General features: G+C 47.4%; 1 protein-coding gene across 4 annotated transcripts in view; it reads right to left on the reverse strand.

Annotated features, from left to right (window-relative positions):
• Positions 1 to 27,474, reverse strand: part of Nav1 (neuron navigator 1) — a 246,086-nt gene that overhangs the window by 65,052 nt on the left and 153,560 nt on the right. The window contains exon 1 of one of the 4 annotated variants that reach the window (XM_034513257.3): positions 8,084 to 8,303. The exons of the other annotated variants lie outside the window; for them this stretch is intronic. Coding sequence (XP_034369148.1) covers positions 8,084 to 8,136 — 53 coding nt within the window. The 5' untranslated portion in view covers positions 8,137 to 8,303. Of the gene's footprint in view, positions 1 to 8,083; positions 8,304 to 27,474 lie in introns of those variants that run through there. 4 annotated transcript variants of the gene reach the window in all.

Below are 27,474 nucleotides of genomic sequence, written 5' to 3' on the forward strand. Positions count from 1 at the left end.
AGCAATTTCTATCAATAATGTGGGGAATAAAAACAGGTGCAATTACTGTAACTCCTCCATATTTAATTTCTAAGAGTGGAGGAGAATTCTTAATGACAACTTGAGGAAAATTAATGAATTAACATGCTGCTCATGTCAGCTCAAAGGCAATCGTTGTAAATTGCATCCTGACTGCTGAGAACCGGGCCTTTGTGGGCTCTACTCACCATTGGAACTGCAAGGATAATAACCTAGAATTCATGAGCTGTATCTATGAAACAGGGTTTCAAGAGGGAGCCTTTTCCACACAGGAGCAAGAGGTGGTAGAGCAAGGGCTAGAATGTGTACCCCGGGGAACACTGCTGCCATCTAGGCTACTGAGCCAGGCAAAAGAGTTCAGAAACCCAGGATGCCTCCTCCAGTAAATCCCAAGTATGTTTTTGCCTTAAGGGCCCATTGGTAAAATACTGTCACTTTTTGTATGGTGGGGATTGAGCCCAGGGCCCTTCATGTTAGGTAAGGGCTGATCACTAAGCACTAACTCCAAACCTTCAGTTTTAAAGCTGTTAAAACCCTACTTGAAAAAAAAAAAAAAAAATCATACAGTGTGCAGATCACCAGGATCAAAACCTGACCATCTAGTATAGTATTTTTAAAGCATTTAAAATATCGTGGGGAAATGTCCCAAGCCTGAAAAGTCACTTTCTCACACAGAAAGCCTGTGTGTTTATAAGAGCACAGAGCTCTGGGCCCACTGCCACAGAGTCTCAAGAATGGGAAGACAGGAGAATTCAACAGTGGGAAGGGCTTTATGATACCAGTTCTTCACACAGCGCCTATTGGACCCAATGTCCCATAAACTCTCTTTAAGGTGTGTCTGGAACCCAGGGTTCTCCCTCCCTCTTTTATGCCAGAAACTTCCCTATTCCAGAACATTCTCTACAGACTTCTCTGCTGTCTTTGAACACTTGTTGCTCCCCTAATATTCTGCTCCTTAGCCTGGGCATAAATGTCCCTTCATACCTCTGACTTGCTTGCCTCCAGATGTCAGGAGTCAGCACTTAAATCCCTTACAGGTTAATTTCATTCTAGTGAGGATCTGAATAAATAGGTGAACTCTCATTTCCTCTGTAGTGATTAAACAATTCTTGACATGGGGTAGGTCATAAATAACCGCTCGCTGGTGAGTTTTCTTCTATCTTGTGGACCTGTCATCCTTCAGCAGACAGGATTTGGCTCAATCTGAGGAGATCTATGGTGGTCTGATAGTCTCTGGTACTCTGATAGTCCCATGCATTTGAGTACTTGGTCCCCATGACGTGTTGATGTTTGGGGAGGTTCAGATGGTGCAGCCTTGCTGGAGAGGGACTTTGAAATTAAAGGCCTGGTGCCGCTTCCAGTTTTTCCTCTGCATCTGCTTGTGTTTGAGGATGTGAGCTCTCAGGTGCCTGATCCTGCTGCCATGCCTGCTGCTTGCTCATGCCTGCCTGTCATGACAGACCCTTCCTCCACAACCGTACACTCATCTGTCACGATAGACTTTTATCCCTCTGAAAGCACAAATAAACTCTTTCTTTTCTATGTTGCATTGGTCATGGTGTTTTATCACAGCAACGGAAAGTGAGTAATACATGATCCAAATGTGACCCAAAGCAGGTTAAACAGGCATTGAAAGCTGGCGTGGTACACGAGCTCTTACAATGTCTCCTATCTGTGTTTTTCTGTCCTCAGCGAAAGACCACTAGTAAATAACGCACCTATGTCACGTGAATAAAGGTCCTCAGACCCTACGAGCTATGACTGGACAAACTAGCACCATGTCAAGAGCCAATGTGGAAAATCAGATATAAATAGGCTTGTTGGAGCGCAACTTCTCAGGAGGTTGGGGAATCTCATTAGCAGTTCTTTTTTTTAATAGAGAGTGACTATCTCCAAAGGGATCTGACTTATGCTGCAAGCCCTCACTCTTACATATCACAGAGAGGAACGCTCGTGGGACCAGTCAGAGTTAGATTTGAATTTCTACTCTACTCCTTACAGGCCGACAGGAGGCAAATGCCTTCCCTTCCTCAACACATACTTGGAGAACAATAACGGTCATATCAGGATCAGTCTCTCTGGCAGTTTCCAGAAGTAAACAAGCTCATAAAGCACCTGGCTCAGTCCCCAGCAAATTGCAGGTGGAGGGACACCTCCCCCTGTTCCCTTTGTTTCGCTCACCAACCACTACCATGCAAATGGCATCAGCAGAAATACACTAAGTAGGAAAGGTAGTTTGTGGGTTAATCATACATAGTATATTCGTTATAAATGGAGTTCATAATGCTTTTTGTCTGCCCATGGGTTGCATTGGTCATTTCTTTTTTTTTTTTTTTTTTTTTTTTTTTGGTTTTTTGAGACAGAGTTTCTCCATGTAGCCCTGGCTGTCCTGGAACTCACTCTGTAGACCAGGCTGGCCTCGAACTCAGAAATCCACCTGCCTCTGCCTCCCAAGTGCTGGGATTAAAGGCGTGCGCCACTACCGCCCGGCGCATTGGTCATTTCTTGACTGAGCTCAACATTTAATAAAGACCCTAGTGACCAGGCTGTTGTTATATTCCTGTGCATATGCACACAAGGAGGGAAAGGGAGACAAAGAATTTTGTTGTTCTTTCCTTTTCAGTATTTCTTCCCTAGCCAGGTTTATTGGCACTCGCCAGTAATCCCAGCTGACGCAGGGAGATGGTGAATTTGAGGCCAGCCTGGGCCTATAGAGTGAGATCATATCTCAAAATCTCCTTTTTCTTTCTCAGAGATGAACCAAGTTATCAGGAGCCTTTGACGGTTTAAAGCGTCACACAAAGCTGAGCATTTCCAGGAAATCCCTGAAGTTAGAATTATCTGACTGTGCTTTAATGTCAGGGGCAAGGGCAGTTTACTAGTCCCTGAACTTAACTAGAGATGACACTGGTCTCTAGGCCCCAAAAGAACAAGCCAGAGGCATTATGTGAAGCTTCCAGATGTCTTGTGTCACATCATGCTCAGAGCTCTTCAGATTGGGTAGGAAAAAAAAAATTAGACACCAGTCTCAAAGGATTCTGCCTCGGAGGTTGAATGTGTCCGGCTAACGAAGTGACACTGACAGAGGACCCAGGCAGACAGTGTGGAAGATGACACCCCCTCATAACCCTTTCCTCTTCCAAAAATAAATTCATGTTATGTCTCTCTAGAAAAGTCTTATTTCTCTCTTCCAGGTGCAGTTATAATGCCACCTCCCCTATGAAGTCATTCATAGCCATTCCAAGGATGGATGGTGCCTCCAAAGATGGCCACTTCCTGTGTGCCTTCCACACGCCCTCACCAGCCTGCATCCTTCGGCTACTCTCACTTACATTTCTCATAGTCTATTTTTTGTTTGTTTGTTTGTTTTTTTGTTTTTCGAGACAGGGTTTCTCTGTGTAGTCCTGGCTGTCCTAGAACTCACTCTGTAGACCAGGCTGGCCTCAAACTCAGAAATCCACCTGCCTCTGCCTCCCAAGTGCTGGGATTAAAGGCGTGCGCCACCACTGCCTGGCTTGCACAGTCTAAAATGTGGATGCATTGACTTTTACATGTTTATTTATTATTGCATGCATATGTATGTATGATACATGGGAGTGCTGATATGTGCATGTCAGGTGAACGCCTACCGTACAGTGCAAGTGCAGGTCAGGACAACTTCTGGAAGCTGATTCTTTCCTTCCATGCTCGGATCCAGGAATCGGACCTGCATTACAAGCGGTTTTACCCACCGAGCCATCTCTCTGGTCTGTATCTATTAACGTCTCAGTTTTCATTGCACAACTACAAGCTTCTGAAATGCGGGAGTCTATGCCTGCCTTGCTGTACAGCATTAGATTCCACTATCATGCCTGACATCTGAAGGGCTCACTTGGGTCTGTAGAATAAGTGAATGGCTGGATAACTTAAATCTCAGGTCTCTGGGATTCAGCTGTTTCTCTGGCACCAGCACAGTAGTTGGCACAGAGCTATCACATTTAATAAATGCTGAATGAATATTTCTGCTTGAAAAACAGATCAAGTTTTAAGATCTATATTAATGTAAGTTGCCATTAAAATGTAAACATACTACCATTAACTTAGACTATAATATCAGAACTTAGACTAATAAAAACCTAAAGGTAGACAATTAAGAACTTAAGGGAAAATCAAAGATTCTAAGTCTAGAAGCTGTTTGGACTACTGTACTGATGGGCTCCATCCTTAGAACCTGGAAAGGGATGGGTAAAATGGAAGAAACAGCACGGGTGGTGTACACCTTTAATCCCAGCACTCAGGGGGCAGAGGCAGATGGAACTCTGTGAGTTAGAGGCCAGCCTGCTCTACAGAGTGAGTTCTAGGACAGCCAGAGCTACACAGAGAAACATGTCTCAAAACACAAAAACAGCAACAACCAAAGGGGAAAAAAAATAAAAAAGAAAGAAAGAAAAGGAAGAAACACAATCTGAAGAGCTGGGGTCTCTCGTGGGTGGGAGGGTCCTCACTGGTCCATACTTGGCCTGTGTACCCTAGTGTTGAGAGCGCTCTGCTTTCCACACTACCTCACTGTCCTCTCTGCACCCCAGGGAGGTAAGACTTAAGCCCATTTCACAGAAAAAAATTGAAGCAAGCCTAAGCAACCTGTGCCCCGTCACAAAGCCAGTCAGCAGTACAGTGACTTACAAACCAGGTCAGGTGACTTCAAGTATACAAATGTCCCTTCCACATTCCCACCAGAGTCTGAGGCTAGCCCAAAGCCTTGGCTGAGGCCTCCAATCAGCCTCAACTCAGAACTTTCAGCATTTAGCATCTCCAGGGGCCTGGATTAGTGCCGGTGAGAACGGTCTCCACTAATCATGGTAGTTAGAGTTGCTTCGAGTCAAGACAGACCTAGGTGAGATGACAATCCCTTCACTGTGATCTTGGACATATCTACTGACCTTCAATCTCCTTTTTTCATTTGTGAGATGAGACGATTTTATATATACATATATAAGATGATTTTATATATATATATATATATATATATATATATATATATATATATCCCACATGACCAAGAAGATGAAATGGGTGTCCATAATGCCATTAGCCTTGGCAGGGTTTTAGAGCACAAGGCAATAGTGAGGAAAGGAGACTCCTCCTCAGTCTGCTACTGCATTCAGCCCTCCCTTCTAAGCCAGGGCAGAGGCCTTGCAGGAGGAGGTTAAGCCAGTGAATGAGGTTTGCCTGGGGTGTGCATGTCTAGCCTCATAAACCCCTTAACGAGAAGCAGCTCGTTGGCTTTGTGGTCCCTCACAGGCATCTGTCCTCTCACAGAGACTGCATTTGTGCCAAGCCAAAACTCTGTCCCAAGGACTTGCCCCGTGGCTCTGTGGGTTGTGTGAGGCACATGCAGTAAACAGGTATTATTCACACCTATTCCCGGGTTATACCTAAGGGCCCTTTCTAGGAAGGAATGTGTGTGTGTGTGTGGGGGGGGGCAGAAGGAGCTGGCTACATGCTTGTACTTCAGATTTCCTATTTGAATGACAGGGAGGAAGGGAGGAGGAAGAGGAGGAGGAGGAGGAAGAGAAAGAGGAGGAGGAGGAGGAGGAGGAGGAGGAGGAGGAGGAGGAGGAGGAAGAGGAGGGGAAATAGTTCTCTCCAGGGGATCCTATTGTTTGGGGTCTGCTGGACACTGTAGACACATCCTTCCAGGGCAAAGGCAGTTATCCCGGGCATCTGCTCTAGGGCAAGGAGGCAGGGGGCTAAGGGTGGATCAAAAGCTGGTCATGAAGCTTGTGAGGGCCAATTAAGTCATTCTCCTGAATCCTCCGCCGTGCTATCTCCCCTTGAGGGGAGCTGGAGCACACAGGGAAAACATCTCTTTGATCCCCTACTGGCTTCAGCTAAACATAATTTCCAGGAAGTTTCTAGCCGTCCAGTCCTCAGAGCAAAGGCATGGATGGGTTAAGCTCCCCCTCTGTGGACTAGAGCCAGGCTAGTTAAGCTTTATAACTGAAGTGTAGCAATTCCAAGACAGACCTACACTTTACAACATCCCCTCTCTCTGTGCTGGTGGATGGTAATCCACATTCAGCCTGCAAATCTTGGGCTTGGATGGAGAGGAAACCACAGCCCCATCCCTGGGGAGTCGTAATGAGACCTCTGTTTTCTGCGTTTTTTTTTTTTTTTTTTTTTTGGCAGACAAGTCCCGCCTCTACCTCCAACCCCCAGCACACCTGCCCAGAAACTGAGCCAGGTACACAACAGCTGTGGCCCCAGGATAGGGCACTCAGCTCAACGAAGGCCAGGTTCCCTGGGGACAGAGTGACTTTTCTCCTCAGTGGCATGGGGCCAAAGAAGGGGACAGGAAAAACTATCAACTGAGAAAAAATCTTGTACCTAGAGAGGGTGGATGTGTAGGAAGACGCAGTGATGGATGTTGGGAGTCCCTTGGAGGATCTTCAGGCTGGCAGAGGTTTAGGGGAAGCAAAGAACACATCTCAGTGAGGTGGCAAAGCTACGATTTTTTTCCAGGGCACACCCCATGTGGAACTCAAGTAGAGTCCAGTTAGGGTGGCGGTATGTTAGAGCTTTGACCCACCCTTCTTTCCACCTTCTCCAGGAGTCACTGAACTGTGCACAGCTTAGCCGAAAGGTCTCACCCAGAGAATCCCCGGAGTTTCGCCAGTCGTGAGAACAATCTGACCAGTCACTACATTCTGCAGGCTTTGCAAGGCTGCAGCCTATGTTCTATGTGGTTAGAGACCAAAAAGTTTGGGACCAATTTCCACAGTTCTGCAGAAGGAAACAAGCCTCTCTTCCCAAGCACTGACCAGTCACTACATTCTGCAGGCTTTGCAAGGCTGCAGCCTATGTTCTATGTGGTTAGAGACCAAAAAGTTTGGGACCAATTTCCACAGTTCTGCAGAAGGAAACAAGCCTCTCTTCCCAAGCACTGACCAGTCACTACATTCTGCAGGCTTTGCAAGGCTGCAGCCTATGTTCTATGTGGTTAGAGACCAAAAAGTTTGGGACCAATTTCCACAGTTCTGCAGAAGGAAACAAGCCTCTCTTCCCAAGCACTGGCCAGTTCTTTGCTCTTCCTCTACCTGCTGGGTGAAGCAGAGTTACGACTTGGGGGCTCCCTCCAAGGAAACACCAGGAAGGAGGAGCACGTATCTAGGGGGCAAGTCTGGGCTCCCCAAGGGAGCGTAGGGAAGCATGCGCAGTAGGTGTGGCCATTGCACCTAGCACATGGTTCAGTCAACCCGCCCCAAACCCCCAAGTCACACAGGTCTGAGGGAAACCAGTGTAGATTTGGGGATGATAGCCTAAGATAAGCTCTCAGGAAACCCAGAAAGTCCCAGCACCGGCGCAGTAAAGGGCCACTTCTCTCAGTTTGGTGCACTCCCCATGCTCGCTCCGGGGACTTAAGCTGGTGGAGCTGTGGTCACACTCACTTCCCGGTTTCAGCTTCTCACTCGTCCTCACCTTACAGCAAAGGGCTGAACCTTACAGCGCGCCTCCTCAAATCACTGGATTCTCATTTCTTAACCGTTCCCAGGGCACAACCCCACTCCAAGGGATCCAGGCAGCCGTAGGGTCACAAATTCAACGCCCCTCCCTTCCCCTAGGTCTTATCTTTAGATCTCTCACCACCTTCTTCCCGGATTTACTGTCCAGAGTTAGGAATAACCTTGGCTGAGTGGGCCAGAGCTATAGGCCCCTCTCCAGACACCCGCCCTGGTCCCTGAGGACCCTGACCCGCCTCAGCAGCCTCCGAAGCTGCAAATCGCAGACCTCTGAGTTCAATCAACTTGTGCTATTGTCTGAATTCGTCCAGATCTCCCCGACTCTCCCTCCAGGATCCTCTTCCCATACCTCTCCAGACCCCCAGTCCCAAACAGCAGCAAGCCAAACGGGGCAGGGGGGAGGGGGGAGGCAGAGTCTCTGGGGTGCTGGCATTTCTTGCTCCTGGCATAGGAGCCCAGCCAAGGTCCTCCTCATTGCAGACCCCACACCACTGCCCCGGGGATGCAGATGTGGAGGAGAAGGGAGCTGTGCCCGTGGGGCTGCCCTAAACCGAATCTAGGCTTACCTGCGGGGGAAATTCGCTGTTCTTCCCGACCTGGGCAGGGGCAGATGAAGCATCTTCCCTGGCTCAGTCAGCCATTCAGTGGATGAGCACCAAATGCACACGAAACAGCCTTCACCTGGCACGCGGCGGGCACCCCAAATCGTAAGAGCCACCGAGCACGCGGAGGGGCGGACGCCGCACCGGTCCTCGGCCCTCTGCTCCCTTTTTTCTGCACAGCCGGCCTAGTACTTACGGCTCCAGCTGTACTTAAAGCGACAGAACCCAATTTCTCTGTCGCTGACTTCTGTCCCGAGCCCTAGCGAAGCAGGCTGCCAGCGGGCTCTTTAACGCCCAGAGCAGGTAGACAAAGAGCTACCGCAGCCTTTAGGATTTCAGTGGCCTCTGCGGCCTCTGTAGCCGGAAGGTGTGGAGGTAGTGGGGGTTGAGGGCCTCGACCTCCACCTGGGCTGCTCCTGAGTTAACCCCTTGAATGCCAGCAGCAGTCTGGTGGGCGGCTTGCCTCGCGCTGCTAGGGTGGAAGGGGGCGTGAGCAGCCAAGCATTTCCAGGTCTCCCCGGGCAGGGAGCCGAGGTGGTGCTCCCATGGGTAGGGTTGAAGAGGCCTGGGCAGGGCCTCCCCACAGAGAGATCCTTCCTAGCCCACTCCCCACCACTTATACTAGGCTTTTACAAATTACTCAGAATTAGCGTACTGAATTCACACATTCATCCTTGAAACAAGATGAAGGTCAGAGGGGGCTCCATATTGCTTGAGGTTGGCTCTGGACCGTTATACTAGGGGTGGGATAAAATGATGTGACCTCTCCCCGATACCTTTACGGGGTGGGAAGAAAACAGATTTCTGAAATTCTGTGGACTACAGCAGAGGCAGGAGGTGTGCTGGCTGCGGAAGGGGCTGTGCGGACAGGTTGAGTGTGGCACGTGCAGTTCACAGTTCCCAAGCTAGGCTCTGCGCCTTCATCCGGGAGGCATTTTCAGAGGGGAGACTAAGTAGAAAAGGATCTCAAGAAACCTGTCTTTAACACGGGGGGGGGGGGGGGGGGGAGGGAGGGAGAGCGGGGAAGGGGGAATGAAAAACGGTGGGGTGGATAACAGGGCTCAAACCTTGGGACTCTTCTGCCCTCAGGACCCAGCAGTGACACCCTCCTTTAAGTCAAAGAAAAAAGAGTGCTGCATAGGGCAGCTCCTCTCGACCTGTGAGTCTCGACCCCTCTGGGGTCCAATGACCCTTTCACAAGGGTTGACCATCAGAAGCACAGATGTTTACATTGCGATTCATAACAGTAGCAAAAGTATTTATGAAAAGAGCAACAAACATAATTTTATGGTTGGAGGTCACTACAACATGAGGAACTGTACTAAAGGGTCCCAGCCTTAGGAAGGCTGACTGTGTAGAGTCTGCTTTCCCTGCTCCCTCCAGTCCTCAAGCCTTAATGGAAGAGTCTCTATGGTTGTGTCTCCAGCCAGGGGTGAACCAAGCAAGCTAGGAAGATTGCACTTGAGAAGAAAACTGATTGGATCTGCAGTTCTTCCTTTAAAAGCTCCACGAGGAGGCCAACAAGATGGCTCAAGCAGTCTGGTTTTAGCCTCTTGCCAAGCTTAGGCCAAGTTCAATTCCCTGGATGGCCAACACAGAATGAGAGAACAGACTCCTGAAAATTGTTCTTTGGCACCCACAGACCATGGCGTGAGTGTGCGGGAGTGCGCAAACACACACACACACACACACACACACACACACACACACACACACACACTCTAAATCAGTAGTGAAATGTTTCCAAACTTAAACTTCATGCATACTGAACTAAGATGGCTATGAACCACATGGACAGTGCCATGGGACTGAGGTCCTCTTAGACCTCATAGCGTCTGCTTTAGCTTCAGCTTTCACAGATGTTAGGGAGCAGCTGACTGACACTTAGGAGAGCCTACCTCCTTTTAACCTTGGCTAAGATCTGATGGGCTTTGAGTTTTCCCCTTAAAGCCTGCTTTTCCCCAGACCTGTAATTGACCTGTGGCACTGACCTGGGGCTGCAGCTCCAAGGAATGAATCCTAGTTCTAGGGATCTTTGTCCCTGAATAGGCTGGGCTGGGGGAGGGGGCTTATATCAAAGGTATATAAGCCATGGTTGAGTTCTACAAACACACTTAGAGAGCTGAGGAGAGGGGGAGGCTACAGTGATCCTGGCACCTGTCTTCCGGACTAACCCCTAGCGTGGTGAGACAAGAAGATTTTATTACATATTCCAAGGAGTCTGGGTGGGTAAGACTTGGGAAAAAGATGCACTTGCCAGCTTTGGAGGAGTGAGCACAAGGCAAATGGTCTCTCTAACATGTTCTTCCATCTCAGTGCAGAAATAGTGATGCTAGACTTATCCCCTGTCCTGGGCTCCCATTGTCACCACAATCACAGAGAGAGAATCCCGGGAGGTTCTGTCCCCACTGCTGTGTTAGAGCTGGGTCATCTGGGGAACAACTTACAGCATGGTGAGGGTTTCTCTTTAGCCCCAGCCAGCATGAATCCTGAATAAAATGGCTGTGTCAGCCAGAAGAATGTCATTTGCAGGGGATGTTGTCCTCCAAATCTAGCTGTAGGCTTTCCATAAGGTTTTTTTTGTTTTGTTTTGTTTTTTCTTTGTGGCTTTCTGGTCAGAGCTGGAGGGAGGATCTGAGGAAGGGTAAGGGATGGGAGTTTACTTGGAGGCATGGGGTGTGTGTGTGTGTGTGTGTGTGTGTGTGTGTGTGTGTTCATATGCGCGTATAAAGTCACCCAGAGACCACAGGACCATATTCTCCCTTATACTGGCAGCCTGTCTACTCAACAGTCTCCCCTGACTCCAGCTATATCTTGCCCCACCAAAAAGACTAGGGGACCAGGCCATAATGTGAACAAGTCTTGGCCAGTAGCTTAGCCACAAGGAAGGGTTCTCAGCTTCCTGGTCCTTGTTAAGAGGATTCAGGGCTTGAGGATCTCACCCCCAAATGGATTTCTGAGCTGCCAGAATTCAGCAGAGCAGGAGACTCCCTCCCTGGGTCCCTCTTTCCTCCCTCAAGGGGAAGCTCGACCTTTTGCAGTACCTAGTTTTTTGTGTAGGCTTGAGTGGGCTTTTACAGGGCAAGAAGCAGGGCCCAAGAGGCTTCACTACTTAAATAAATAGCATGCAAATTAGCACTTGCTATTTTCAGCCCACAGGTCAGGGCACTTTGGTAATTGGACAGCAGCTTGAAGAGGAATGCTGTCTGGGGCTTTTGTCAAGTCAGAAAAACAGCCTTCCCTGTCAATGGGCCTACTCAGGTGCTTGAAGAGGCCCTGACCTTGCCCGTCATGGAAGTGTGGCAGAATGGGGGTGATATGGTGGCCCTGGCTACAGAGGAGAGGAATGTAGGGGTGGCTGAGTGCTTCTTTCTCAGAGATGGAAGAAGACACCTGCTGAAAGGGAGCTGGGTACCAGGCACTTTTCCAGAAAGAACTGCCAGCCAACAAGGGTGAGAGGAAAAAGGCCTGTGTGTGTCAGATAGACGCCCTCTGTGCTCTTCTGGCACTTTTCCTCAGAGATCCCTCAGGAGCTATGACCTCATTTATCTCCCATGCCAGCACCATCAGACTGCCTCTTTATAAGGGGAAACTGAGGTTTGGAAAGACTGAAAAACGTCCAAAGCAGAGCATACGTCCCGGTGTGCACGAGTCCTTATTACTGAAGATGATGTATGCTCCCTGTCCCCACCTCACGATCTTGAAGGGCCTCCGACGGGTGTCTGGCCCTCTTGGACAACATCTCCTTTTCAGTAAAGATACCTAATAGAGGTTTTGAGCAACTCCAGTTGCATCCCTGACAAAAACTTCAAAGGTTGGCATTGTTGGTTAGAATGGGGCAAGCAAAAAAGACACTGGCCAGGTAGTTTGACATGTTTTGCACTCTGAGGTCACTTGGCTAAGAATTTCTGGGGGCCAGTATCACCTATCTAGGACCAGACCTCATACCTGCTTTCCTGAGCAAACTGAGTCCCTGGGTAGACACTTCTGCTTTGTCCCTTGACCTGCTTGGTTCCTTCTTTCTCACCAACTCTAAGGTTATGAAACTTCTCAAATGGAAAACTCTCTGCTTCTCCACAGGTCGCCAGAGAACCTCCCTCCAGTCCTGTCAGAGGCTGGGCACAGAGACTACCCAATACACTTGAGCTAAGCTAGTAACATCTTTCTTCCCCCACTCCCACTCTCTCTTTCATTTGTTTGAGAGTCTCACTGTACATGTAGCTCTGACTGGTCCAGAACTTGTAAGTCTCCTGTCTCAGCCTCCTGAGACAGGATGTATGTATGTATGGCCACTGGGAGTGACAGGCAGAAAGTGGAATGATTTAAAAAAGAGAGAGAAAGAATTAAACAAAAAATGGCTGGACAGGGAAAGGAGAGAGAAAGGATTTGGGAAAAGGAATTCAGCAAGTGGATCCTTTCCCCACACTATTAGGAAATTTTCTGGCTACATCCCTAATCCTGCTTCAAAGACCTACCCCAGATTGCCCAGTGACTTCCAAATCTCGGTGAATTCATTTGGTTTTGTTTGACCTTGAGAGAAATGTCTAGAAAAATCATTTCCAGCTTCTTTTCTCAAAGAAGGCCAGGTAGCTATCATTATACTTTCTCCAGATCATTCATGGTCAGGAGAGTTGAGGGTGGCTTAAGGTAATCTATCCACAGGTGTTGCCATGATGATGTCATGCTAGGTCAGGAATCACCAGTGAATTTCTTGACCTGTTGGCAATGTCTGTGGTCTATCATAGCTCTTGGAATGAGCTTTTCCTCTCTCTTTATGCTCTACCCTGCCTCCAGGCCCTTCTGGGATGAGGCGCCAGGGAGCTTGGACCAGATTCAACTCAGAGATGAGAGCTGAAATGACTTGAAAGGTCACCACGGCCAGCCACAGGCCCTCCTACAGATGCAGCTCATAACAGGTAAGTGATGTGCAGGGCGTTCCTATACACAGTACAAGTCTCTTGGTTCCTAGACTAGAGTGTCTGCAGACAGTGGTATCACCTCTTGCCAGATCCCTCCATAGGGCCAGCACAGGACTCATATTGAAAGGTATGGAAGGTCAGGCTGTGGAACGGCTTGAATGGGGGGCATTGAGAGTCAGCAGATGCGCACGGAGAGTTCCAAAGCCAAACTCTGGTCCCAGCTGAGACTTCTCTAGGCTGGCAAATGAGCCAGCTGAAGGAAGGGGCCCTGCTCCCAGCTGTGTTATTGCTCAGCAAATATTTATATAACCTTTGCCAAGCCCTGCCTTTCCCACCATCCCGGCAGTTGGGAACAGGAGAGAAGTGAGCCTCAACAGATCTTTCACAGATCTTCGTAGGCCTCACTTGCCATCCCTGAGGAGAGACAGAGAATGCTGGGGAGGGAGGAGGAAGGACAGTGGGAGAGACTGCTGCTCTAACAAGTTACCTGATGAGCTGGGGGTGGGGGATGGGAGATGTGCAGGAGGGTGTCAATGAGTAAATTCCAGTATGTGTATGAGCATGCTTGTGTTCTGCACATGTATCATCTCATTTAATTCTAAACCCTGTCATGCTTCTGCCTCTACACCACGTGTGACTGTTTGCGCACGCCTGTAGTATTGCAGAGGTCTCCTGTCACACTTCCTGGTTCCCCTCGTTTCCCTGTGGTCCCTGTGCACCACCCCTTCCCTGAAGTCCTCCAGCGGCTTTCCCTCATCGCCCACCCAGCCCCTAGCTAACTAGATGACCTCATTTCTGACCACTCTATCCTCTGTTTACTTTGCTTCAGTCCTACTGACCTCCTTCCGGTTCCCTGACCACATATTTACTCTTGCCTTGGGGCCTTTGCACACGCTCTTCTGTTTGTTGGAACGAAGAAAGCTTTCCTGATCACCCTACATCAGCTGGCCTACACCCACTGCTCACCACTCAACCTTGCTCTTCCTTATAGCGCAGCATTATTTACGGTGATATTTTAATTTTTATGTGTTCGCTTGCCATTTCACTCTATATGAGCCTAAGAACGATACCCATGTTTTCTTCTCCTGTATCTGCAGTGTCTGCCATGCAGTAGCTATTCTATCAAGTATACACTGAATGCATGAACAAATGTCATGAAGTTGGCATTGCCACCATTCCTCTCTCTTTTCAGAGTGAAGCAAAAACAGGCTAGGTAACATCCCAGATTAGTAGGAAATAGAAAACTGAAAATTAAATTCTAGTCAATCAGGCTCTAGAATAGATTATCACTCTGCTTCCCAAGAAAAGGGAACTCACCACAGGCCCTGGAGAGGATGCAGGTGAGACTGAATAGCCTCCCAGATGGCAGTGGGGTCTTTGAGTGGAAAGCACACATGGAAGTGCTTTGGCCGAGCTGACTCCAGAAAGCATGGGACAGCTGTGGAAAGTCCACTTCAGCATGGGCTGGAACCACTGGCTATCCCCAGGGCCCTTCTTCCAAAGCTTATTATGGGTTGGAAAGGGAAATGACAGCCAGCTAAATCCTATCCCTCACCTAATGTTCAGTAGACCGTCAGTGGCCCTAGGAACCCCTGTTGCTAGCAGCCCTGTGGCCACATGTATGGCCACATGTGTGGCTACATGTATGTAGTGTGTGAACTGCCCCTTGCCCTCAGACCTACAGTGTCTGAGAATGAAGTGAGGCAGGGCAGTGGAGGGAAGCCTGAGGCACAAAGGGACTGAGCAGTGAGAAGAAGGGCAGAAAAGAGCATGAAGAGCCAGGATGGGTAGGAGCTGGATCTCTGTCTCCAGGCTGGTGGTGCCACACAGGAAGAACTTGGGGCAGAGCCCTTGAATACAAACCAGACAAGGAAGAAGTAGGGGCTGGCGAATTCCACTTGTTCTTCCTGTTTTGGATCAAGTGCAAGATCATTCACTTCCTCCTGGAAGTCCCTCCTCCTCTGTGACACTGCTTATGTGGTTTCTCTGTAAAGACTTGGGCATAGGTGGCTGCGCATCCTCCATGACCTGGCACACACAGTGCTTCTACATCTAGTCACCCCTCCCATACCGTCCATCTCTCTCTCCCCCACCTGCTCTCTCCGTGAGCTTGCCACCCATATTCAGTGAGTGTCTATCCATTTCTGACATGGCCACATGCTTTGGATCGCTCTTCTCTGCTTTGCTTTTCAAATCCAGACTCCTACACATCTGCTGGTACCTACACCACTGTCACCAAGAACGTGAAGCAAGAATAACTATCTTCAGCCTCTTTGGTGCACCCTCCTGAAGAGAGGTTGGTGGGTAAACCTCCTGCTTGGTCTGCTGGCCTTGCTTCAGCTGCAGTGAATGGTCCTTTACTGCTTGGCCAGAGACATCTGATAGCCCAGAGGCCTGAGCTGATCCCTCAGGAATATCCTGGGACAGCTAAGTCTTTGAGCTGGAGTCAAACAAGGACGTACATTCAGAAGCTTGGGTTGCTCGTTTGCCTGGCCCAGAGTTCCCAGCTGTGGCCACTTTGTGGCTCCCCCAAAGTGAGGAAGATAGAGAGGTTGCTTAGGGGCATGGCAGAAGGATCTCTAACAATGACTCTCTGGTTGTTCAGTGGCATGGCCCAAGAGTCCAAGCTGCTGACAGGAGAAGCCATGGTCTCAGTCTTTGGAAAGCCGCTGCTCCAGTGGAAGGCCGGTGATCCCCCCTCTGACATGCCCCCAGGTTTCAGAGAAACAAGGTACACATAGCAAGGCAGTAGTAGACTGGAATGGGGGTCAGGGATCTGGGCTTTGCTTAGATTCTGCCACTCTGAAACTGGGGGATCCCACCATCCAGTTAAGCTGAGTTCCAATTTCTTAGCTTGTAAATCAAGGTAAAGAATATCGAATTCATACGGTTGTTAAGATTAAATGAGATAATTCCACGTTAGTGTTTCATAAGCTGTTCCTTTACAATCGTCAAGGAGTCATAAAAGCACAAATTACTGTAGTACAAAGTATGCACACGAGGTTTGCAGCAGCCCAGAGTCAGATAGCAACCCCACTGTAACGAGGGTAAATTAAGGAAGGCTCCCCGAGGAGAGGGGGTTTTGAAAAGATGAGCGAGCGTGGCAACCAAGTATTGCCACCTCAGCAGGAAAACGCCATTTCAAAGATGGCTTGTATAGCTTTGGAGTCCTAGAAAGTCAAGCAAGAGAAGGGGGGGGGGCATAGATATACATTTACTGAGAATCTACTGCATACCACGTACCTTACATATAGCGAATACGTATTGCATACCAAGCACCTTATATATACTGTGTTCTGTCACCTTCCAACAACAATCTTAGTCCCATATTGTCGTTTAAGCTTAGAACAAACACCTCTCCTGAAGCCTCAAAGATTGAGATCTGGCCCAGCCTATCAAACTCCCAAACTTGTGCTCTTTTGGTGATATCAGCTTGCATGAAACTTTCAGGCACATAGAAGCCCAGCTGGCTTATCACCAAACATATGGGTTGTGGAGCAAAGGAGGAAGCCGACAGTTAAAGAGGAGAGACAAATGGACCGGGAGACAGGTGGGCGGGGCTGGTAGGCAAAGCCATACCCATCTCAACAGCTTTCTTCGATGCCTATCCTCCCTGATTGTCAGCCAAATTGCACGTCATCACACCCAGTGAAAACTCAAGCAGCTCAATTGTAGGTTACTAGGACACCCAGAGGAGGGGCCCCTCCCTAGTCAGCATCTGTTGCCATGGTAACACAAGCATGCATACAGCAGCCCCTTCTGGAATACCTGGCTTCCTTCAGGTTTTAAGAAATACTGCATGGGACACACACTAACTCTGCAGACAGAGAATGGTCCACTATTGTGTTTTGAGAATTAAGTGGAATTTTGAGAGCTGAGGGAATCTCTGAAATTAGCCCCTTCCATTCTGATTCTACACGTTCCTTCCCTCCCTCCCTCCTTACTTTCTTTTCCTGGTGTCTGTGTCTCACCACTTTCCTCTCCCCATCGACCTCATGCATGCACCTGACACAGTTGCAGGCACCTGTGTCTGGGACCCAGGCAGAACAGGTTCAAAGTGCTGCAGCTGGCGTCTCCAGGAGCTGCTTGCTGCATTTGATAATGAATGGGAGCTGAAAGAGAAATAGCCACGCTTCCTTGACTCATATAGGATCACTAACCTCCTAGAAATCTCTAAGCCTCAGGTGCCCGTGGCAATAACCTGTGCACACCCTACTCATCACCATGCCCCAGATCTGCTCACTCCGAAAGTGTTCACCTATATGGTTTTTAATGTGTCACCTAAGATATGGGGATGTGCTGGAAAATCTTTATTGTGACAGTGTTAAAATGTAGGACATTTTTTTAAAAAAAAGATTTTATTTACTTTATATATGTGAGTACACTGTCATTGCCTTCAGACACACCAGAACGGACTAGAAGAGGGCATTGGATCTCATTACAGATGGCTGTGAGCTACCAATGAGGTTGCTGGGAATTGAACTTAGGACCTCTGGAAGAGTGGCAGGCATCCAGTCCCTGAGACATCTCTCCTTTCCTACAATTAACTTAGTTCTGTGCATAGCTACATGCTGTACTCATGACCCAGATCCCAAGCCACATGTGGGTACCATTTGTTGAAGGAGAACATCGCAGACATAAGTGAAAAGGGTCAGAATAAGTCCTTCCTCCCAGTGAAGATCAGAAACATAATTTCCAGCGCGAAGGCAAACACACATTTGGAAATACATTGTTATCATTATTTAGGACATGAGTGTGACATCTTAGGCCTGTCCATGCCTTGATGTCTGTCACCACACAACTGGTGATGGCTAGCATGTATTGAGTCCTTATGATATCTAAAGTAAACATAGCAATAAATTTAATTCTCACATCTTAGGAGACAGAGGCCCTGTGGTCTGCAGTCTTCAGTGGTGATTGCAAAAGAGGAGGCAGAGAATGCATCTGGCCACACCTAGCTGGGAAGAGGACCCAGGAGTATGGCTATGTGCTTTCAGCCACTCTGCAGCTCTGACGGCTGTGATGTCCCTGTGTTGGTAAGCCTGACCTCAAAAGCCTGTCTAACTAACTGCATGCCTGAGGGAACAAAGGGATGTCAAGGCAGCACTGAAAAGCAATGCAATGAGACCATTCTTCCAAAGAGAACTCAAGGCTTAATTCCAGTGTATCAATTACCAAGTTTAAGTAACTTCACTTTGGCTTGGGTTTTGTGGGACACCCTGTAACCTCAGAACTTGGAGATGGAGAAGGAATGATTATGAGTTTAAGGATACGTGGCTTACTTGGTAAAGTTCCCACTGCATGAGTGTGAGGACCTGTGTTTGGAGCCCAAGCATTCATGTAAAAGCCAGGCATGGCAGTATGCACCTGTAACGACAGCACTAGGTCTCAATGACTCCAGTCTAGCTCAATCAGTAAGCTCCAGTGTTAGTGAGACCTTGTGCACACAGACACTCTCACAAACACACACACAGACACACACACACACATGCACTGTATACATACAAAGAGTTCTAAGGTAGATTGGGCTACACAGTGGGGCCAGGCTGGACAGCATAAGGAGACCCTGTCAAAAAGAGGGGAGGGGAGTCTAGGGAGGGAGGTGGATTGAAAGTTTAGAGCACCTGCTGTTCTTGCAGAGAATCCAGTTTTGACTCCCAGCACCCACAGGGTGATTCACAAACGTGGTAGTCTGAATGAGACTGACCCCCTAGGTTCATATATTTGAATGCTTAGTTCTCAGTTGGTGGAACTGGTTGAAAAGGATTAGGAGGTGTGGCCTGGTTGAAGGAGGTGTGTCACTGGGGGTGTGCTTTGAGGTTTCAAAAGTCTGTGCCATCCTCAGTTAGCTCTCTTGGCCATGTGCTTGTGGATCAGTATGTGAGGTCTCAGCTACTGCTCCAGTGCCATGCCTGCCTGCCCGCTGCCAGGCTCCCTCTCATGATGGTCATGGAGTCTAACCCCCTGGCACCACGAACCCTAAATTAAATGCTTTCTTTTGTAAGTTGTCATGGTCATAACATTTGATCATAACAACTGAAAGGTAAACAATACAGCAACCATTTGTAACTCCAGTTCTAGAGGAGCCAACACCCCTCTGGCCTCGGTAGGCATCAGGCATGTTCGAGGTGTATATATACATATATATATCGTGAATATATACATACATGCAGGCAAAATACTTATACAGTAAAATAAATAAATCTTTTAAAATTTTCAAAACTAAAAGGAAGGAAAGGGAAAGAAAGGAGGGAGGGGAAAGGAAAAAAGAAATTTTATTTTAATACTCTAACAACCTCTAAGACAGAAGCCATTGGCTAAGTGAATAGAACATGAAATTGAAATAAATACTTCAAGCTAACATCCCTGTATACCTTTTTATGTAAATGAGTGCTCTATCTGCATGTACACCTGCAGGCCAGAAGAGGGCATTAGATCCCATTAGAGATGGTTGTGAGCCACCATGTGGTTGCTGGGAATTGAACTCAGAACCTCTGGAAGAGCAGTCAGTGCTCTCAACCTCTGAGCCATCTCCCCCACCCCACCCCCCCACCCCGTATATTTTTAAAGTACTCTTACATATTCTTTTACACTTGGGCCCCACCAGGCAAAAATAATTTGTTTATCCCCCTTTGGCTTTTCACACAGGGTTTCTTTGTGTAGCCCTGGCTATTCCTGGAACTTGCTTTGTAGAGTATGGTAGCCTCAAACTCAAAAGGTCTGCTGCTTCTGCCTCCCAGATGATTGGACTTGTGCACCACTAGGCTGGCTAAAAATCTTTTTGTGTTGCTGTTTATTTTGAGTCAGGGTCTAACTGTGTAGCCTTGGATCGCCTGGAACTCACTAGGAGACCAGGTTGACCTCGAACCCACAGAGATCCGCCTGCCTCTGCCTCCCAGGTGCTGGGATTAAAGGCATGTGCTACTATGCCTGGCTTTAATTTCATTTTTATAAATGAGCAAACTAAGACTCGGTCAGAGAGGTTAAGTGACTTGCTTAGTACCATACAGCAAACTAGAGATGTATAGTATTTAACTCCATATCTGCCTTCCCAGGCAGAGAATGGAAATACACCAAATGCCAAGTGCGTATGGATCTGCAGACCAGCACTGCAATTGTCTGGTGCTGTCCCAAAGAGGCAACAGCCATTATCTACTTCAGCTGCATATCCTTTTGTTTCTTTCTTTTTTTTTTTTTTATAGACCCAGAAAGTATGCACCCTACTATTTATTTATTTATTCTTTTTTTTTTTTTTAAAGTATTACACTATTATGGTTTCAATGTGAAATGTTCCCCATAGGCTCATGTGTTTGAACATTTGACTACCAGCACCGTTTGGAAGGTTGTGGAACCTTTAGGAGGTGGAGCCTTGCTGAAGGAAGTGTGTCACTGGAAGTGGGCCTTGAGGTTTTACAGCTTGGCCCACTTCCTGTCTGTTCTCTGCTTCCTGACAGTGGCTGTGGTTTAATCAGTCATCCTGCCTCCCTGGCGTGACAGGCTATACCTCTTTAAACTGTGAACCAAAGTAAACACCTCTTCCTTTAAGTGACTTCTCTGTAGGTATTTGACCACAGTGACTAGAAAAGCACATGGAGATAGAATCCAGGGCCTCCCAAGTGCTGCACCACTGAACTCCATCTCTAGCCCTTACCTCCCTTTTAGCTCCTGCACTTGCCCACTGACTGGCTCCTCCCCATGTGTCTGCCCACCCCCAACCCCATCTCCATCCCCCACACACACCCTGCATGTTTACTGGCCAATGACAGAGCTGGTCCAGCTGCCCACCAGAGGGATGCCTAGAGACTAGCCAGGAAATAGAAGGCAAAGGCAAAACAAGATCAAGGCCAGCTCTTCCCTGTCCAACTGCATTCAGCAGGCTCTCTTTGGGAAAACTGCAAACCCGGTGCCTGTGCGGGGTTCTTGTCCCTGGCAGAGTTGGATGGACATCTTGGGGCCTGACAGTCAGGCGTGGGCTAAGTTAGAGTGCAATGGATGGGGCTCTCAGGGAGGTGGGATGTTGGGCTCTGAGACTAGAGGTGTCTCTTTAAGACATGAGCTCAGTGCCTTTGGGATAAAGAGCCAGTCTGGGAGAAGGCAGGGGCCCACAGTTTATTTTATTTGACATTTTTCAACGCCAGGACACTTTAGAGCCAAAGAGGAAACGAATCCCATCTGTTGCTGAGCCCCCAAGAGCAGTTCAAGAGGACAGGCTAGGGAGAGAAAGGAGGGGAAGAGGGAGGAAGCAAGAAGCTGGAATATCTAGCCACACACAGAGCACAGACACCACCTGGAAGAGTCAAGGTGCGGCAGACATTGCCCCGCAATCCTTCTGTGTTTACCCACAGATCCCTTAAGATGGAGCCTGCTGATGCTGCCTACTGCTCTGTGGCCCTTGGCATAGGTTGTGCTCTGGATGCACGGTCCAGCCAAGGATGCAGATGACACACCTCAGTGTATAAACAGCACCCCTGGAGGTGTGGGGGTTGGCAAACCTGTGGATGCTTTGACCTGCTACCTCCCATCAGTTACTGCCACAGAGTTCCCACACAGTCCACCCAGACCAGCCCTAACACAGACAGACAGACATGGAGACACAAGTCAGAACCACATGGGGTGGGGGGTGGGAGGGTGGAGAGGAGACTCTGACTTCCTGTCTCTCTGAAGTGCTCGGTCCCAGCACCTTAGTCTGCTTCTAGCCTCCTTCCCGCCTGTGTCTGGATGCTAGGGCTGGGGAGGACAGATGGCCGGGAGACTTAACTTCTTACTTAGATTAAATTCCAGACCCCACTATTTTTAGAAAAACAAATTCCTTTTGTCTTTTCAAAGGGTAAAAATGTCCCAAGCTGTCCTCTCTGACAGTCTGCAGTGCCCTGGGTTGAATATTGCCCTGCAGGACTGTTTCTACTGTCAAGCCGGCAATCAGTACAGGTGCCAGCTTTAAGAGGCTTGCTGACAACTTGAGAACTTCCATGGGAGGGGGAACCAAGACCGGAGCAGTCGGGGGAAAACTGGCTCACTTCAGAAAGCACTGACATTAGGTGGGGACCTATGTTCTCTTTCGTTCTTTTCTCTTTTCTTTGGTTTTCTTTTTTTGTCTATAGAATAGCTGATCATTCAGTAGCAACCTGCTGACATATTTAAATGAGGGGTTACACTTGTTTCATTTTTCCCAGACAATAGTATTTGAATTAATCAGCAGGAGTGATTATGAGACCGTGTCCAGGCGAATATTAAGAACTTTGTCCTAAAAATTAACACTATGAAAAAAGCAACTGCTTCATAATTTTGGGAGAACGTTTAGGAAAATGTGGTTCCCTGGGGTGGCAGGACTACTATGGGGTAGACCTAGAGGCTTGGAAGTTTATTTTCTTTTTTAAAATTAGCTGTAAAACTCTTAGAAGAAACTCTTAGAAGAAAACATAGGAGAATAATTATAAGCCCTTGCATTTATCAGTGATTTCTTGGATGTGACTCCCCAAAGCACAGGCAACAAAGAGAAAAAGAAAATCAGATATACTGGAGTTCTTCAAAGCAAAACCTTCAGCAGGTGTAATGGTGTGTGCCTGGACTTACAGTTGCTAAGGAAGCCAAGGAAAGAGGATCCCTTAAGGCCAGAACTTCAAAAACAGCATAGAAAACAATGAGATCCCACCTAGTCCCCGACACCACGCACGCACGCACGCACGCACGCACGCACGCACGCACGCACGCACGCACGCACGCACGCACTGAACCAGGCATGGCGTTGTGAATCTGCGATTCCAGCACCCGAATTGCTGAGGTAGAGGATCTTGAGTTTGAGGCCAGACTGGGTTATTTAATAAGACCTTGGCACAAATCAAAACAAAAACAAAACCACCCAAAACCTAAACAATTTTTGTGTGTGCGAATCAAAGGACAGTACCAATAAAAAGAAGGGCAACCCACAGGGTGGTAGAAAATATTTGCAAATTGTATACGCAATCAAGGATTACTACCCAAAATATATTTTAAAAACTTCTAATAGCAAAGTCTAAATAATCTTTTTTTTTTTTTTAAGGGCAAAGGGTTTGAGTAGATATTTATAGAGAGAAGAGCTCTAAAGGGTCAATAATCACTTCAAGACATCACTGGTCCTTAGGGAAGTACAAACCAAACCATAATGGGATATCTTCTCCCTTTATTAGACAGGCTATTATTAAAAAAAAAAAAATACTGGTTGAGGATGTGGAGAGAAGAAAACTCTCACATGATGGTGGTAGAGAAGAAAACTAGCGCAGGCATCCCAGAGAACAGCATGCTGGATCTTCAACTGATTACAGAGAGTATACACCCGTCCTCCGACCCAGCAACCCATGACTGGGTATACTGAAGATACTCCCGCAGTCACACCTAATGGTAGCACAATTAAGAACAGCCAGGGGACAGAAATCAACCTGTGTGTCCACTGATGGTCGAATGACAAAGAAAATGTAATACACATGAAGGAATGGTATTCGACCATAAAAAGAATGCAGTTGCGCCCCTTGCAGTCACATGGATGAATGTGGAGAACTCTGTGTTAGCTGCAGTCAGTAAGGTGCCGAAAGTGAATAGTTCGTGTGCCACTCATACGTGGAAGCAGGCGGTGAGGAGGGCCAACAAGCACAGAAGTGCAGCTGGGACTGAAGAGTAACTTTTTAAACGAGATTATTATTTTATTCTTAATAGTGTGTGTGTGTGTGTGTGTGTGTGTGTGTGTATGTGTGTGTGTGTGTGTCTGTGTGTCTGTCTGTCTGTCTGTCATACCAGCACATGAGTACAGATGCCCATGGAAGCCAGAGGCATGGGATCCCTCTGAAGCTGAGTTACAGGTGGTTGTGAGCCACCTAACATGGGTACTAGGAAGCAAACTCAGGTCCTCTGTAAGGGCAGCATGCACCATTAACCACTGAGCCATCTCACCAGTCCCAAGAGTAACGTTTAATATTCTATGACATTAAAAGTATGAGAAATGTCTTCTAATATTCTGTTGTTGACAGCAATTAATTGTATACTTCAAAATAGCTGGTAGAGAGGATTTTTAATGTTTCCGATGCACAGAAATGATGTCTTCGTCGATGAATTTGTCAATTACTTGATCTGACCACACCGTATACATATATTAAAATATGTACAATTATTTTCATCAAAACAACAAGAGCCAGGTGTGGCGGTGCCTGACTATGATCTAGCACTTAGGAGGTAGAGATAGGAAATCAAAGTCATTTTCAGCTACATAGTGCATTCAAGCCCAACCTGCACTGTATAGTCTCCACATATGTATTCTACTTCAAAAACCAGAACTAAACAACAAAAACCACCAACTAACCTCCCCAACCAACCAAAACAAAAAAATACATTTGAAAAAAAATCACAATGAATATTATTATTAACCACTGTTGGATTTTAAGTGTTTCACAAAGGTCATGTGTTGGAAGCTTTGGAAGATGGTAGATCTATTAGGAGGCAGAACCTAGTATAACGCCTTAGATCATTAGGAGTGTGCCCTTAAAGGCTAGGAGACCTTGTTCTCATCCACAGGGCTACTGGCTTCACCGTGCCCCACCTCCATGATGTACTTACTACATTGTCATGGGCCTCAAAGCAACAGAGACTACCAATCATGCACTGAAACCCCCAAGACTCTGACCCCAAACTTTCCTCTTTTAAAACCACGTATTCCAGGCATTTTGCTACAGTACAGAAAGCTGACTGACACAATGAGGGTGGCTACTTTTTCTTAAACCAGCAATGAATAAACAGTGAGATTTCAGAGGACGCAGAGCTGGTGGCAATGGAAAATGATCCCGTCTCAACAGAAAACAGTATAGTAGTTCCTCAAGAGAGGACACACAGAACAGCAATTCCATGTGACCAGCAATTCTTCTCTATGTGCGTGCCTCAGTGAACTAAAAACAAGGACTCAAACAGGTATGTACACAACACGGTCCATAGTAACCCAGTGTAGGCTCCTGAACCTAAGCTTCCTGAACCTAACAGGTTTTTGTTGTTTTGTGGCTAAACAAACAAAAAAACAAAACAAAAAGAAACCAGAGTATACATACTCCAGGGAATGTTATTCAGCCATGAAAAAGGAAATTCAGACACATCCTACAGTGTGAATGAGCTTTGATGATGTCATGCTACGTAACATAGATCACAAAAAGACACTTGTATGAGTTGCCTAGAATAGTCCAAACCACAGAGTCAAACTTGGAGATGGTGGATGCTAGAGGCAAGAGGGAAGCACTAGAGGAAGGGAAGCCACTGTTGAATGAGTATGGGGTTTTAGCTTGGTCACCTGAAAAGTAATGGAGGTGGGTGGTGGTGACCGGGGACCACAATGTGAATGTATTTAGTGCCATTGAACTGCATTCGAATCTGTCTTTTCTAAAACAGTGACTCTTTACACACTTCACTAATTTTAATTTTTAATTTTTCAATGTGACTCCTTGGAGGTCATGTCTGAGTCTCTCTCCAGTCTACCGTGCTCATTTGTTTGAAGAATGTGCATCTCCAGTTTGCTGAGTGATAAGCCAGGAAGTCACCTGCTGCTAGATAGGGCCAGGACAGCTGACACAGCTGTGAGGAACCTGTCAGAGGACAGTCCCCATGAGATAACTGAGAAAGGGTGCCCACTGTGGCTCATGTGGACAGCCTGATGCCAACTGTGTCACCCACAGGGAGGGCAGAAAGAGGCTCAGCAACCAGCCGCACTGCCCAGGTGGGCCGGCCCTGAAGGTCCCTGGAAGTGGACGTTCAAGTGGCTGTAGGACCCAGCTAATGGGTGGATGGGGAGTGTCACCATGTGAGTGGGAAGGGCCCGACCCATCTTATAAACTAGAAAACCAATTTTCTTAGGAAAGTGACTTAAAAGAAGCCTTGTGCGCATGCTTTGCCTGAATGCATTTCTGTGCATCACATTCATATCTGATGCTGGAGACCTCATCAGATCCTGTGGGACTGGAGATGTAGGTGGGAATGAGCTGCAATGTGGGTGTTGGGAATTGAAGTCAGGTCCCCCGGAAGAACAGCCAGTGCTCTTAACCACTGAGCCGTCTCTCTTGTTCATTTTTATAAATGATAAAATCTGGCTGAGAACCACAGTGGGGATGAGAGTATTAATGGAAGGTGAGGGGAGCAGCTCAGGTTTGCAAGGTTACGTAAGGATTTTATAGAGTCTAGCATTTCCTGCTTTAATGTAAATGTGCAGTCTGAAAATGCTTAACTGATGAGCAATGATCTGATTAAAGTCACTGGACACTGTGAGCTGATTTCCTTCAATGCTGGCTTCCTAGGTACATTTAGGATGGTGTGATGGTTTGGACAGGAATGCCTCCATAAACTCCTGTGTTTGAATGCTTGACCCATAGGGAGTGGCACTATTAGGGGCGTGGCCTTGTTGGAGTAAGTGTGTCACCATGGAGGTGGGCTTTGAAGTCTCCTATGCTCAAGACAGGCCCAGTGTGGCACATAGTCTCCTGCTGCCAGCAGATCAAGATGTGGAATGCTTAGCTCCTTCCTCCTCCAGCACCCTGTCTGTCTGCAGGCCCCATGCTCTAGACAGTAAGCCAGCTCCAATTAAATGTTGTCCTTTATAAGAGTTACCATGGTCACTGTATCTCCTCACAGTAATAGAAACCCTAGCTATGACAGATGCCCTTCTGTTTATGGTCCTAGACAAGTACCCAGGGACAGAGAACACTTAAAACAAGGGCACAAAGTTATCAGTAACATATGTAAAAGATACATATGGAATGGCATTGCAAACAGCATAGCAATTTATAGTCTTGTCTACTTTGTATTTTATTTTATTGGTTTTTTGGCTGCATATGTATATATGTCTGTGTGAAGGAACTGGAGCTACAGACGGTTGTGAGCTGCCATGTGGGTACTGGGAATTGAACCAGGGTCCTTTGGAAGAACAGCTAATGCTCTTAACCGCTAAGCCATCTCCAGCCCCAGTCTCGTCTACTTTGTAAGTACTGTCATGACGTTCTCAGTTCTCCTGTGGGGCTCCAGGCTTCCCCGGCCTCCCAGCTGAGGGGTGAGTCACTCCTGAGGACTTTGTTTTGACTTAACTCAATCAAGGGCACACACACTACCCAGAGGAAAGAGGATAAAAGGTGGGACAAAGGTAACAGCTTTCCTTTGCTTTTGTCCCCTTAGCCTTCTGTGCCCTGCGCCTCATCATGTTCCCAGCATTAGTCAGGGGCTACTAGATCTGTCCTCGCTGCTGATTCTGGAACCCGTAGAGACTGTACACTCCTGTACATTCTCTAAGGGGAAGGGTGTGCCCTTTTGTTAGTTCAGGACTCTAACACAGTGAGCAATTACACTGAGCCAGGAATTATACTAAGAAACATATAAGGAATTATACATATATTAACCCTTTTTAATCTTCCTAATGGACCACAGATCATCCTGTGGTTATCC

This window comes from Arvicanthis niloticus, chromosome 10 (genome assembly GCF_011762505.2).
Source record: "Arvicanthis niloticus isolate mArvNil1 chromosome 10, mArvNil1.pat.X, whole genome shotgun sequence".
Classification (NCBI taxonomy): domain Eukaryota; kingdom Metazoa; phylum Chordata; class Mammalia; order Rodentia; family Muridae; genus Arvicanthis; species Arvicanthis niloticus.